Here is a 15,000-nt window from a genome sequence, read left to right on the forward strand (position 1 = left end):
TACAATAGGTAAAAGATTGGATGAACAGGAAAAGAGGAGAAGCAAAAGGGGAAGAATGTATGAGAGCTGGGCTAGGGAGGGTTTATGGGGTGTAATAAAGATCATGCATCAGAGCGTGGGGTGACATGAGGTGTTGGTGCATTGCCTGCTTGAAGACCTGCAGGGAAGAATGGAAAAGAACGGCCTTTGGAAGGTGGTTTCACAGATGTGAGAAGCGAAGTATAAAGGAGTGTAGGTTTCCGGTCAGCCTGGGTTTTGGACGATTTTGGTCGAGGAGGGGGTTACTGGAAGAACATGTGCACCCTGGAGTTGCTGAGGAGGGGCGGGGGATCGAGAATGCTTAAGGGACGGGGGAATGCTTAAGAAGAGGTGGTTAAAAAAACAGTCATCACCGACCTGCCTGCGATGCAAGAGAAGCAGACCTTGTGCTTCGGCCTCATCACGGAAGATTCCAATGGAGTTGAGAGCTTTAGATTCCACAGAATCCAGGAGAGATGTGATGCTTGACCTCCATCCCTTCGGGAAATTTGTCTAATTTTCATTATGTTGGGTAAATTGGATGATTTGTGAGTTACATTCTGGGTTTGCTTTGTTCATCATTTACTTTTGTTTTTTTAGTCTTTATTTGGTTTTTTACATGTATTATATGCAAGTGATTTTAGCTGGTAGGATAGCCTCGAGTTATGTGCACACACCTCTGAGCTATCTGTCCTGGGTTTGAATCTTGGCTCAGTTTCAAACTGTCACCCTGGTGTCTATCAGGCAGGTTTAAGCATCGATGTGTGCACCGTCCATCGGATGGACAGACGTTAATGGGCATCTCGTCTGCTCGCATTAGTTGGTAGACGTTAAATATCCCACAGTGTCCTTTGCGAAGAGTAGGTGAGTTATTGTTGGCACCCTGAAACAAATTCCTGCTCTAACCTACTTTGTCGAACTTCAGACTGGGCCAGCCAATTTCCTTGGCTGACCCCACGAAGTGAGAATATTGCCATTAAAGAAAGAAAGGATATGCGAGTTAGTATTATTATTATTATTATTATTATTATTATTTTGCATGCAGCCTGTGGCTGCTGGTTGCATCATTGTTGGGAGTGTGGCTGTGCCGCTGATGCAGTGCCCCTTGTTTCCAGTAAACTGGTACTCATTTTGCCGACCTCAGAAGGATGACGGGCTGTGTCAACCCACCAGTTGTTATTTAACAGCACAACAAGGGCTCAACCTCAAGACCGTAAGGTCTTAAGCCAGGCATCTTAACCGTTAAGCCAACATCACACTTGATATGCTTGTGATTTAAATGATTGCATTGCATCTTATATTTGCATCATCTTTAAAGTTTGTATCTCAAAAAAATTTTTTTTTGAGGTGATTACTACTTCTGAATCGTGGCTGAAATACTTAGGTTTGGCCCCCATGTGTCACGTGTCACAAGGACTTTTAGAGATACTTATTTTCATGAGAAAAAGACAGTTATGTGCAGGGAATTATTTTATTCTGTTCACTGCATTAACATGTTTAGTGTTGGCTTCATGGTTAGGGTGGTGGGCTTGGGATCCTAGGATCCTGAGTTCAAATCCTGCTCAGCTGTTTAATTAATATCAGGTGGGGTTGACTCTTCCTGTCATCCTTCTGATGTTGGCAAAATGAGTACCAGCTTGCTGGCATCCTGTGTCAGAGTGGTGACCTGTCCAGGATTGTGCGCAATAGCCAAGGAGACTGCTTAGACAGCACCAATGCTCTGCACAGAGTATGGTCTCTATGGATGAATGGATGGGTGGATGTATTATTGGAAAATGTATCAAATCTTCTTTTGCATCATATATTCATTTTTGGGTAATTCTGATTTTTTTCAGTTTTCCTTATTCTCCTTATGAGTAAGGTTGAAAACACAACTGGAGCAATATTATACATTGGAGAGACCTGTGTCGGTTTGCATCAGCTGGCAATTCAAACGATAGGTTTTATTTACTGAGTGCTGCCAAAGCATGTTCTAACTGCCATAGGAGGTGAAGGTGCACTGACGTTTCGGGTGTTGGCATCCTTCGTCAGAGCTAGAGGCTGTTTGACAGAATACATAAAACTATTTGATGATGATATATATATATATATATATATATATATATATATATATATATATATATATATATATATATATATATATATATATATATATATATATATATATATTTCTTCTTCTTCTTCTTCCTCCGGCTGCTCCTGTTAGGGGTCGCCACAGATATATATATATATATATATATATATATATATATATATATATATATATATATATATATATATACATATATATGTTTATTTTTGTGTATAGATATATGTATGTATGTATATATGTATATGTATATATATATATATATATATATATATATATATATATATATATATATATATATATATATATATATATATATATATATATATATATATATATATATATTAGGGTGTTTCATTTTTTTGTGAAGTGCAATAATTTTATCAGCACAGGTTTGCCTTTGAACCTTTCCTATAAGAAGTGCTTCATACAAAATCTTAGCGAAATGGGACCGTGTTAACAGGTCGCACACTTTTGAATGGTATGTTGACGTTTTTAGCAGCGTCTCGCGTAGCGAACGCTGCTCATAGAGAGCTCGGCGTTGTTCATCTTCTTCTTGTTCTTCTTCTTGTGAAGAACGACCCACTGAAAAGTGAAACTTTTCAGTTCAATAAACGTTCGTTGCAATTTTTTGTCTTCTCCATTTGATTTTTTCGAAGTTTCACTTGAAATTTGGAATCTTGTCCAACTGTGGGACCAGTAAATATTGACGAATCAAACCAAATATTTGCCTAAAATATTTATGGGTCATAAGAAACAAGGAGACCCCTTCTGACAATTTTCAACAAATTTCATTTTTTTACCACCATGAGTGAAACACCCTAAAATATATATATGGGGCTGCAAAAGTAGGTATACAGTAATGATATACTGGTATATTCCTTACTGTATACATACTTTTTCAGCCCCCTGTATATACACACAATGTGTTTGTTTTTTATAGATTTCCAAACTGTTGGGTCAATTTCACCGGAATTTCGCATTCCTTTCACATGATGTAAAAATATGAAATAATGGCGCCTTCAGTGACTTTGCGGCATATGTGACATGAAGTATGTCCTCCTGCCATCTCACATTGGCTCGGGTGGTGGCACGTCACTGCCTCGGCGGGGAAAGGGGTGGGGTGTGGACGGAACATGCGTAATGGGCCAGTCTGGACTTCAAGTACTTTGTGTGTGTGTGTCTGTGTGTGTGTCTGTGTCTGTGTCTGTGTCTGTGTCTGTGTCTGTGTCTGTGTCTGTGTGTGTGTGTGTGTGTGTGTGTGTGTGTGTGTGTGTGTGTGTGTGTGTGTGTGTGTGTGTGTGTGTGTGTGTGTGTGTGTGTGTGTGTGTATGTATGTATACATATATGTATATATATATGTATATATATATATATATATATATATATATATGTATACATACATATATAATACATTGATTTTGCTTATTTATGACAATCTTCACCAACAGCAATATTTTTTGCTACATAACCCAATCTTTATCGGTTGACCCAACTTGTATTACAATAAGAGGTTTGTCTTTTCTAACTTGCATTAATCTATATTTGGCTGTGAAATTAGGAAGAGAAAGACAACATTGCTGCATGTGCTGGAGTGTTCTTTTTGATGTGTCTATTGAATCTCAAAAATCCTACAGTCTTCAATTTCTTTGAATAGTCTCTTCCCATCAGGAATAAACTGGAGTATGAGGAATACAGCTGGAATAAGACAATGATGCTCCAAATAGCCTTTTCATGTGTTTGATTCATGAGATGAAATCATAACGATGGTGTAACATCTTTTCTTGTCCAGTGTGGGCACATTAAACATTGGCCATGCTAACATCACATGTGTGAATGATCATCCCTGATTGACTCTACTCTTAGGGTTTCACAATTTACCATTTATTTCCATACATCATGAAACTTCCAGCAGCAAACTTTTTGAGGAGTAACTATAAGAACTTAGATGACCTTAACTGCTTTCTTCCACAGATTACCGAACAGGGCCATGTTTTACCCAGGTGAGCCAGCGTATGTGTCAAGGTCAGCTGAGTGGAGTTGTTTGCACCAAGACCCTTTGTTGCGCAACCATCGGACGAGCCTGGGGTCATCCATGTGAAACATGTCCTGCCCAGCCGCACCCTTGCCGTCGTGGCTTCATTCCCAACATCCGCACGGGAGCCTGCCAAGGTGAGCCGAGTACGATGTGCAGCCGCTGAGGTCCACTTGATTTGAGACTGCTCTAGTGGGTCAACCCAATCATTGTGTATCAGTTGTAGATAAAGACCTTTATCTCTCACCATGTCACGAATATCCATTAGGTTTAGGTTTGAGTGTGTTGGAGATATTGTCGTAAGATGGACTTCTTCACATTTAATTCAACAACATTTTATTGAATCATATGTATTTTTTGAAAATCCTTTGATTCATGGAATAACAGAATGGAATCCTTGATTCATTGCTTATACCACCCACCCCCAGCCACAAAGCTACCCCCATCCTGCTTCCTCATAAAATACTCCATTTTAACCCAAATAATTCTCATTTTTTCACTCAAACTGTTGCAAACTTAATTTAATGCAGAAGTTGTTTTGCATTTTTGCCTTGACTGTTTACTTCTTTTTTTTTTAATAAGAGGTAATATAGAAGGAAAATGCATCTCAGGAACATCATATCATAGTTGCAGCATTCAAGATTGGAGTAATGCAATGGGGTGGGGGCTTTAATAAGCAATAAACAACTTTAATAAACAACGTTAATAATGTTGTTCAACATGCAATGTTTGTTTGTTGTTTATAAGAGTGTCTGCTCTGAGACTGGAAGGGTGGTAATTGAAACCCGACCCCAGCCTTGTCATACCAAAGACATTACAAAGGGTACATGCTTGACGCTCAGCATTTTTAGTCGTGATTGAGCACAGATGAGCAACCATTGTGCAGGCTTCGATGGGCATAATGGCCTCATCTGGCATTGAAGTTCCTTGCAAGGGAACTAATTATAATTAAAACAGAAAATTGCGGTGTTCCTCAACATTTTCAGTTGTGTTATTTCCTTCCACTTGTCGATTGTCGAATAACACCAGTATGGGTGATTTTACAGATTTAATTTTTAACCAAACGAAATTGTAAAATGTTGACCAATTAAGATCAATTTATTAATCCTCTACTGGTTTCACCAGAGGGGACTATAGGTTTGCTGTCCGTCCGTCCATCCGTCCCACCTGTGGTTTTTCTGACTCTTCACCCCCCCACCCCAATACCCTTTAACATTTTCAACTGAAACTTGACACATGGTTTAATTTTGATACGTTACAGAACAAGTTTCAGGGCGTTTCGTCATTTTTTCACAGACTTATGCCCTTTTTAAACTTAGAAAAGATCACATATGAAACATGGGTAAGTGGTCAGCTGCTGCCCTGACTCCACCCCACTATTTTACACCCATTAGCTGGACAGATGGCCTGACTCCACCCCAATTAAAATAATGCGCGGCCATTCCATGAAGTAGCACAGATCGACAGGCCTCAGGCCTTCAGCCTGGGTGTTAGTCCATGAGCAAGTGCAACTGGAATGATCCCATTCGTGTAACCACGATGGATTATATATGCACATAAGTCGTACGCATGTTTTTGCTTTATGTATGTACATCGGGTTATTTTTTTTATTTTCGGCACCGAACGTGCTATTATACACCGCCAAAATAAAGGGATGTGTTCACTGATGTGAAAAGTCTGGCTAAAACCGAAATTATAGACAAAAAAAACCTCATTTATTTCACTTTTGTGTGAATAGCATAATTTAAGGGTGTCAGTTGGATTGCCTCCAGTTATGCACACTCGGCCCTCTGTCTCGCCAGAGCTTGAATCCCAGTCCAGCTATGAACTGTCACCCCGGTCACATGCATGTTTTTGCTTCATGTATGTACATCAGGTTATTTCCAATATCACATCGGTAGAGGGACATCTATTGCAAAGCAATTCTCGTTCTTGTTGATTTTGCTATTCCTCCAATACCTTGTGGTTTTGTAATCCAAAGTTTATCTTCTGTTTACGTTATTTACACTCGTTTGAACTTCTGCCATCCCTTCTATCAAAGTTGAAGACTGATGCTGGTTTTACATTTAAATGGTGGTGGTGGTGGTCGTGTTGTTTTTGATGATGTTTTGCTGTTATTGCTGTTGTTGTTGCTATCTATTCTGACAATCTTTTTTTTTGGCATTTCTTATGTGATGAAAACATGTGAGATTTTGATACATTGCCTTTTGCTTTTCTGATTTGTTAGATGCAATTATGATTCTCTCTTATTTTATCACAAATACACCATTAATTTGCAATCAATGCCTTTGTGATACCCTGCCATCATCTTTGAGTACTTTTTTTTTCTTGCAATACAAAATGCAATTATTGCTCAGCAAATGCTATGTAATAATAATAATAATAATAATAATAATAATAATAATAATAATAATAACGAGAAAGCATCTAAAAATGCATATCCCATCCATGTCTGCTTTGCATTCAGACTTATTCTTCTTCCATATGCAAAACATGACAAAAACAGCTAAAAACTAGAACAGCCACTCGGTAAATGCACTTACCTCCGCCAAGCTGATTCATTTACATTTTTTCTATCCCACTGATAGCCCGGATCTGGATTGAGACATGAACCGAAATCGAATCGGCTTCTTCTTTTCACCTAACCAACTCATCCAAAAAGTTTTGTTTTAACTCAACCACAACCTCTTGAAATAGCATGCTATATATCGTTTTTTACCCCCATCTCTCAATGGTGAAGAATCACTTTAAAAATCAAAAAATTCTCGTGTCCAGATACAGAGCCGGATCTTCACCAAAATCAAACCAATTTGTCCTTGTCACACACCCAACCTCTCTGCCAAGTTTTAAGCAAAACCTTCCGTGACTTTTGAGATATCGTGCTATATATTGGTTTCAGCTCTATCCCTCAATGGTGAAGAATCACTAAAAAAAATGATCGGCTCTGGATTCGGATCTTCACTAAAATCAAATCAATTTGTCCTGATTACACACCCAACCTGTAAACCAAGTTTCGTCCGAATCCGTCCACAATTTTTTAAAATATCGTGCTATAGCAAAAAACAAAATTCAAAACATTGACAAATTTAGGCAACCTTTGCCTTCTGACCTCAAAAGCAATAGGCTTCAGCAACCTAATATGCAAATCCTGCTCAAATTTCAAGTCAATTGGTTGAAAATTAACGATTATATGCAATGTTGACCTTTGAACTTTTGATCAAAAAAAAAAAAAACGATCAGCTTCTATCTTTTGATTGGTGAACCAATTCAGAGATACAATATGCAAATTCTTAAAATTTCATGTCAATTGGATGAAAATCGATTTATGTAATGCTGACCTTTGACCTTTTGACCTTTTGTCCAAATTATTAATTTGTCTTCTCTATATTCTGATAATAAAGCTTTGTTGAAAATTTGAGGACAAATGCTCAAATGAAAATAAAAATTGACAATTTTATGTGACGTTGACCTTTGACCTTTTGACAAAATTATAAATTTTTCTTCTTCATATTCCAATAATCATGCTTTGTTTAAAATTTGATGACAAAGCTCAAATGGTAAAATCGTTATGTCCTGGACAGGCGCGCGCGCGCGCGCGCACACACACACACACACACACACACACACACACACACACACACACACACACACACACACACACACACACACACACACACACACACACACACACACACACACACACACACACACACACATACACACATACACACATACACACATACACACATACACACATACGTGATTGCAAACCCCATCTCCTGCTGGGTGGATCTGGATCTGGACCATTCGGCCTTAAGTCGCACACCAAAATCAAATTGACTTGTTCTCGTCACCTCCCCAACTCATCCGCCAAGTTTTGTCGTAATCAGTCACCAACTTTTTGAAATATTATTTTTGGCCTCATAAATCACTTGAAAATTATTCTTGATTCCCGTGTCCGGATCTTCACCAAAATCGAACAAATTATTCCTTGGCAGTCACCCAACCTGTCCATTAAATTTCGTCCGAATCTGTCCATCACCTTTTGAGATATCGTGCTATCTATCGTTTTTAGCCCAATCACTCAATGGTGAAGAATCACTTCAAAAAAATTTGTGTTACGGTCTGTATCCATATCCACCAAAATCGAATCAATTTGTCCTTGTCACACAATCCAACCTGTCCTCCAAATTTCGTCCGAATCCCTCCATAACATTTTGAGATATCCTGCTCACAGACAAGCAGACATGGGTGAAAACATAACCTCCATCCACCTTCGGTGGTGAAGTTGATGATAATAATCATCATCATCATAATAATATTGGTAAGATCATCCTTTACATGACAAGACGAAGGTCCTGATCACGAGTAATGATAAGTTCTTGAGGTTCATAGTGTGCCATCGTCTCGGACAACTGACTCGAGAAGTCAGAAAACTTCAAACTCAGCCTTTGAGGACTATACATCAGACCATTTCCTCAAACTCGTACTTTTTCCTGCAGATGTGGATGAGTGTCAGGCTATTCCTGGCTTGTGCCAGGGTGGTACGTGTATCAACAACGTGGGATCGTATGATTGTAAATGTCCAGCTGGACACCAGAAGACTGAGCTCACACAGAAGTGTGAAGGTAGGTCACAAAACCCACCTTTTCATGACATGACAATTGCAGGTATACAAGATTATTATTCGATTTCCAAACACTACATGTTTCTCCACATGTTTATTTGTTATTTTATGCTGAACCTTTAATTTATAACTGATTGCATAAACCAGCTGACAAGTAATAACTATTATAGCAAGCAGTTAAACTATGTGTGGTTGACTCACTCAATCAAAAGAAAGAAAGTATTCAAAATCACAGAATGTTCGTTTTTTTCTCTTTAGGTTTTCAAAATCTCAATTTTACCATTCAACTTTAAGATTGTTTCCATGAAAGGTGCTATGTCAGATCATGGTTTGATTGACTGAATTACTTCATTTTCGGAATCTTTTTATTGGATTAAAACATTTGTTCTTATTGAATTTTTAGGATTTTAAGATGTTTCGTGAAATGTTTCATTCAAATGTTTTATAATAAACAAATTTGCATGAATTTGACACCAATGCTGTTATATATTGTTACAGCCTGTCATAAAAAAGTTAACCGTGAAAGCGAGGCATTGACCAAAAACAAAGTATATATTGCTAAACAAGGGAATTCTCGTTCAGTGCTTGTATATATATTTTCAAGCTGTGATGATATGTTCCTGGCTACAGCAGCTGAAAGTGCATGCTGCATTAATGGTAGGTACCAGTACTCCAATTTGCTTTGTATCCATGTACACTGCTGTGCAGAAGTCTTAGACACATTCAGGAGTTCCAAAATCATGATGCTATGAACATCGACAATTTACTCAAATCCTCCACTCGTGTTTTCTACTATTATAACAAAGTTGACTGTTATTAATACAGCCTAGTTTGAATGAAAACAAACCAAGTTTGTCATTTAGCAATCCACAATTCACATTGATTAGAATCTTCAAAAACATGTGATCACAACACGTCAAAGTAAACTTTATACAGTACGAGCAGCTATAATATGAAGTGTTGTCTCAAATGAATCACATATATGAATCAAATATAATTGATGACTCATTGCCAGTTGTTCCTCATCATTATCAAGTGTTCCTCTCTACACATCCATAAAGCGAAAAGCCCACTTTTCATACTGCAGAATACAGATATATCAGGATTAACTGTTAGCTTAAAACACAATGGCTAAATTTTCAGGAAAAGATCGCCATAGAATTGTGTTTCTGTATAAAGAAGGAAAGACATCAGGTGAAATAGCTCGCGCATCACTCAAATTTTAAGATATGGTATCTGAAGTACAATCGACAAGTACAGAAAAACATGGTCAGTAATTGACAAACACAGGATAGATGACCCAAAATGCTGTTTGTCAAGGATGAGCAATACTTGAAGGTAATATCCTGAAGGAATAGAAAGAAGACCAGCGTTGAACTGGCAGAAGGCTCACTTGTCGTTGTCCGTCCGTCCAACGGTACAAAGGTCACTTTTGAAATCAGGACGTAAACAATGTGTTGCAGCAACAAAACCTCTGTTAAAAGGGGAATAAGGCTAAAATGTGGTGGCTGGCTTAAGATCTTAGGGTCTTGAGTTTGAGCCTCTGTCGGGCCGTTAAATAAAACCAGGTGAGTTGACTCAGCCTGTTATCCTTCCGAGGTTGATTCAATGAATGCCAGCTTGCTGCAAACAGAGGGCACTGCATCAGCGGCACAGCCGCACTCCCAGTAATGATACAACCAGCAGCCATAACCTGCATATGAAACAGCAATAAAAAGGTTAAAATATGCACAAGAACACAGAAATTGGACTATGGAACAATGCTCAAAGTTGATTTGGACAGATCAGTCAAAATTTCAGTTATTTGGATCCAATCGAAGACATGTGAGATGACGAAAAACTGAAACTTATGAAGAACCTTGCTTGAAAGCAACAATTAAGCATGGAGGAGGTTCAATTCAAGTTTGGGGTTCATATCCTCAAGTGTTGTTACAAAATTGCTGAAAATTGATGGGCTATTGACCGGAGCAAGGTACAGACTAATTTAATCCACCATGCTATCCCCAGCGGTGCAAGACATATTGGTCCCAACTTCATCTTACAGCGAGATAATGATACAAAACACTTAGCTGAAATAATTAAAACTTATTTGTGAAAGAAGAAGAAGAATAAGCTAGAATCCTTCAACACATGGAATTGCCCCTTCAAATTAAGCCTTCATCTCCATATTACTGAATAGAAGCTGTATGGGACTATTTGTACCAAAAAAAGAAAAAAAAAGAATCCCAGCAACTTAGATGATCTTTGGAAGGTCTTAGAAGAGGTATGGAACACCATTCCACTTAAGTTTATCACAAAATTATTTGAAAGTGTCCCAAGAAGAATTTCAATTATTTTGAATGAAAATGGTGGACATACTCATTATTGGTATATATCAAGGTATATTGTGTACAAAGTTGGTTATTTGAATAATATTTTGTTTTTCATTAAAGTGCATTTGCATTGAACATAAAGTTCTGCAACAAACACGTGTTGTTAATCGTGCTGGACCAACTCATGTTTGTGCTTACATTGCGATAATGTTTAAAGGCAAAGTAGATCAATATTTGAGACAAGTAGGGGAGCTGCGCAAAACTCTGTCGAGACTTCCAGCCTCAGTAACACAAACCATCTTTGCTGTTTAGGTCTTTCCTCATGCCCACAGTGGAGTAATCGTAAATCATCATCGTAAAATGTGATGGTATCTGTGTGCGAGATTGTTAGCTGCTTGTGTAAAGCTGGATATGATTGGGTTCATGTTCAACCCAACAGCTGCATTGGAAAGGTGGTGGAGTGGTTTCAGTAAGCGTATCAACAGCAAACCATATGTTCCCTATCCCAAATCTGCATGATGTGTTGGTGATGCTGAAGATGAAGATTGGTCTGACAATTATGACTCTGGTCTTGAGGAAGACAATTATGTCAATCAAAGGCATTGTGATGAAATTGAGGAGGGTGAGGATGTGGAGAAGGACCATGGGAATGCTGCTGATTGTTGAATAAATGGAAAGCTTGCTCAATAAATGTTGGTGGTAGCAATGATAAATGAATGCGCCCAGTTTGCAATTTGCATGAATGAAAATACATCACTTTTCAGGAAAATTTAAAAATCGCATTTGAAAGTTACTGTAATCCTTCTTTGAACTTTTGTTGTTAAAAATTTCTCTTTTTCATGCACATGTATGGAACAATGGTCAAATACTCATTTTTCAAATGCACTGCTCATAAGGCCTAAGTCACATTTGCTCTATGGCGAGGACACGGCGGCCGTACGCCCTCTGAATTGACAGAAACGTGCGGCGGCTGCAGAGTTTCTGCGGTGGCCTCAGGGTGGCCCTGTCGTTTGGCTGTATTTTACAGGCCGTAAGGTCGCCGTGGAATTATAACGCGGAGTTATAACTTTTTTCATTTCTACGTTCGCCATAGCAATTCGACAAGCCGAAAAAAAAAAAAAAAAAAACTGGTAAAAAAAAAAAAAAATTAACCCATTCGTTACTGTCCGTCTGGCCGCACGTTCACCTTCGGGCCCCCTGCGGTCGCCTTGCGGGCACCTTGAGGCTACCTTGCGTCTGCCTTGAAAATTCTATGGCCGCCGCAGGGCTCCCTTAAGGTCACCGTGCGACATCAAATCAAAGACCGTACGGCAACCCCACGTTTTCGGTCTCCACAATTTCTAAGACCTAAGGCCTAAGTCACATTTGCTCTACGGCGAGGATACGGCGGCCGTACGCCCTCTGAATTGACAGAAACGTGCGGTGGCCGCAGAGTTTCTGAGGTGGCCTCAGGGTGGCCCTAAAAGTATGGCTATATTTTACAGGCCGTAAGGTCGCCGTGGAATTATAACGCGGAGTTATAACTTTTTTCATTTCTACGTTCGCCGTAGCAATTCGACAAGCCAAAAAAAAAAAAAAAAAACTGGTTAAAAAAAAGAAATTAACCCATTCGTTACCATCCGTCTGGCCGCACATTCGCCTTCGGGCCCCCCTGCGGTCGCCTTGCGGTCGCCTTGCGGGCACCTTGCGTCTGCCTTGAAAATTCTATGGCTGCCGCAGGAACGCCCTCAGGTCACCTTGCGACATCAAATCAAAGACCGTACGGCAACCCCACGTTTTTGGTCTCCACAATTTATAAATACGCCGTGCAGCTCCCTGAAAAATAAAAACATGTGTGACTGCTACATTGTGTGACCGTGGAATTACTGCGGCCACCCTATAATTGCTCGTGGCCGTAGATTTTGGAGACCCCACGGCCACTGTGCCAAATGTGACCTCGGCCTAAATACTCATTTTTGGTAAAAATTCACAATTGTTTGAGGACAGATTAAAAATGCAAGGATAAATGCAGTGCACTAGCACTTCTTGCCATTTTGGTACAGAGAGAGGTACAGAGAGAGGTACAGAGAGAGGTACAGAGAGAGGTACAGAGAGTGAGCGAGAGCGAGAACGAACACACCAACAGCAGGGTTGACGGACAAAATAGAGGAAGTTTTGGAGAAATAAGGGATGAAGGAAAGAATGGGGGTTCACAGAGGACACAGACGCTGAAAAATATGGATACAGCCACAAACTCTCATCACGGGAATGGAAGGAAAAACCGGAAGCTTGGAATGAGTTTGGCATGGGGAGTGTTAATGGGGGTAGAAAATATAATGATTATAGATTTGGGATGACTTGAGATGGTGGTGAACAGCCATTTCAAAGTTCTGTAGGGAATAATGGGATAGAACAGACAGAGAAAGTTGGATCCACAGATGAGAGAAAAGAGGAATAAATGAGTGGAGATATGCAGCGAGCCTGGATTTTTGGAGTATCACCAGAAGAGGGTTATGAGCAGACTGCATGCACCTTGCAGAAGCCTGATTGGTGTGGGGGGGAACAGATTTCAGAAAGAGCAGAGGGTGCAAGACCAGAAAGGGGACTGTAGAAGACAAAGACCACCGACCTGTCTGCTGGAGTTTCACCAGAAGGGTCACTAGCAGACTGTGTGCCACCTGCAGAAACCTGGTGTGGATGTGGGGGAGGGGCAGATCACGGAAAGAGCAGAGTGTGCAAGACCATGGAGGAGGCTGTAGAAGACAGAGACCACTGATCTATCTGGCATGTTTACGTGAAAGACCCAGAGATTCAGCTTCATCATGGGAGATTCCAATGATATTGATGGCCTTGGTTTCCATGGCATCAAGCTGAGAATATTGGAGGGCACAAGGTCTGAGGGGAGAGCGGTACTCTATCAAGCTGCGGATGAAGAAGGTCGATAAAAGTTGAGGTGTGTCGAAGAAAGTCTTTGCACGACGGAGGATGCCCAATTGGCAACTGACTTTGGAAGCCAACTTAGCTATGTGGTTTGCCCAAGAAAGACCAAAGCTGATGGTGAGGCTCAAAAGTTTGAGTGATTTGACTTCTTCATGAGGATGGTTAAGAAAGTTGATAGGAGGGTTAGCCAGATGGACCTTTTGAGTATGAGTGAGAGTGTGAGATTGAGTTTTCTGCTTTATTGCGTTTTTATAACTTATTCCTTCCACTGAGAACAACTTTTCCTTCATATGATTGACTTCATGTTACATGAATAACTCTTTGAGCTGAAACCCAAACTTATGGAAGGGTGTAAATGGTACGGTTTTCATCAGGCATCGTCTTCAGAAAAAATTCCAGAGGATGCGTTGATGTGGCAGGAAGGATTGCTCAAGGCAGGAGGTGTCTAAGATGGATCCCCAAGCTGTATTCGGTCTTTATACGCTGCCGATTCTGCTTTCGGCTGGCCAAGAAAGAGTAGCTTCTGCCCCGTAACTGGAGTGCTCCTGGTATGATTTGTCTCTGCCATGAGTACTGCCAAAACACATTGGCCACATGTTAACTGAGCCGAGCCAGCTGGAGAACTGCCTGAGTTGTCTGAGCTCCAAGACGACGCATTTTGCTTATATTCAGGAATTGCAACATTAGGAGCCCAACTTTCAGAAGGTTGTGGGTTCAAATAGCGACATGTAAATCCTGTACATTGTTGCTGAATCTGGCAACTTGAATGAAAAGGATTACATTGTAGTCATGCATTGCTTAGTTTGAGTACAACATAAACTACTACTCTCATGGCCTCAGTTATTCCCACCTTTCTGTGTGGTCAGTCACATGAGTTCTCCCTCTCCACAATTCGCAATCCTGAGAATCCTCTTTCTGCACCACCACTTCTCTCATGTCACTCTGTGCCACTTCCATCTTCCTCAATTTTGGTCTGCTTCTTCTCCTGCAAACTGCATTT

General features: G+C 39.9%; 1 protein-coding gene across 1 annotated transcript in view; it reads left to right on the forward strand.

The window, feature by feature from the left end:
* Window positions 1-15,000, forward strand: part of LOC147030806 (fibrillin-2-like) — a 332,975-nt gene that overhangs the window by 45,248 nt on the left and 272,727 nt on the right. Inside the window, exons 6-7 of the mRNA XM_085875239.1 lie at window positions 4,082-4,279; window positions 8,645-8,770. Coding sequence (XP_085731365.1) covers window positions 4,082-4,279; window positions 8,645-8,770 — 324 coding nt within the window. The remainder of the gene's footprint in view (window positions 1-4,081; window positions 4,280-8,644; window positions 8,771-15,000) is intronic.

Source organism: Eptatretus burgeri, chromosome 3 (assembly GCF_056783735.1).
Source record: "Eptatretus burgeri isolate ZD-2024b chromosome 3, Ebu_testis_v1, whole genome shotgun sequence".
Classification (NCBI taxonomy): domain Eukaryota; kingdom Metazoa; phylum Chordata; class Myxini; order Myxiniformes; family Myxinidae; genus Eptatretus; species Eptatretus burgeri.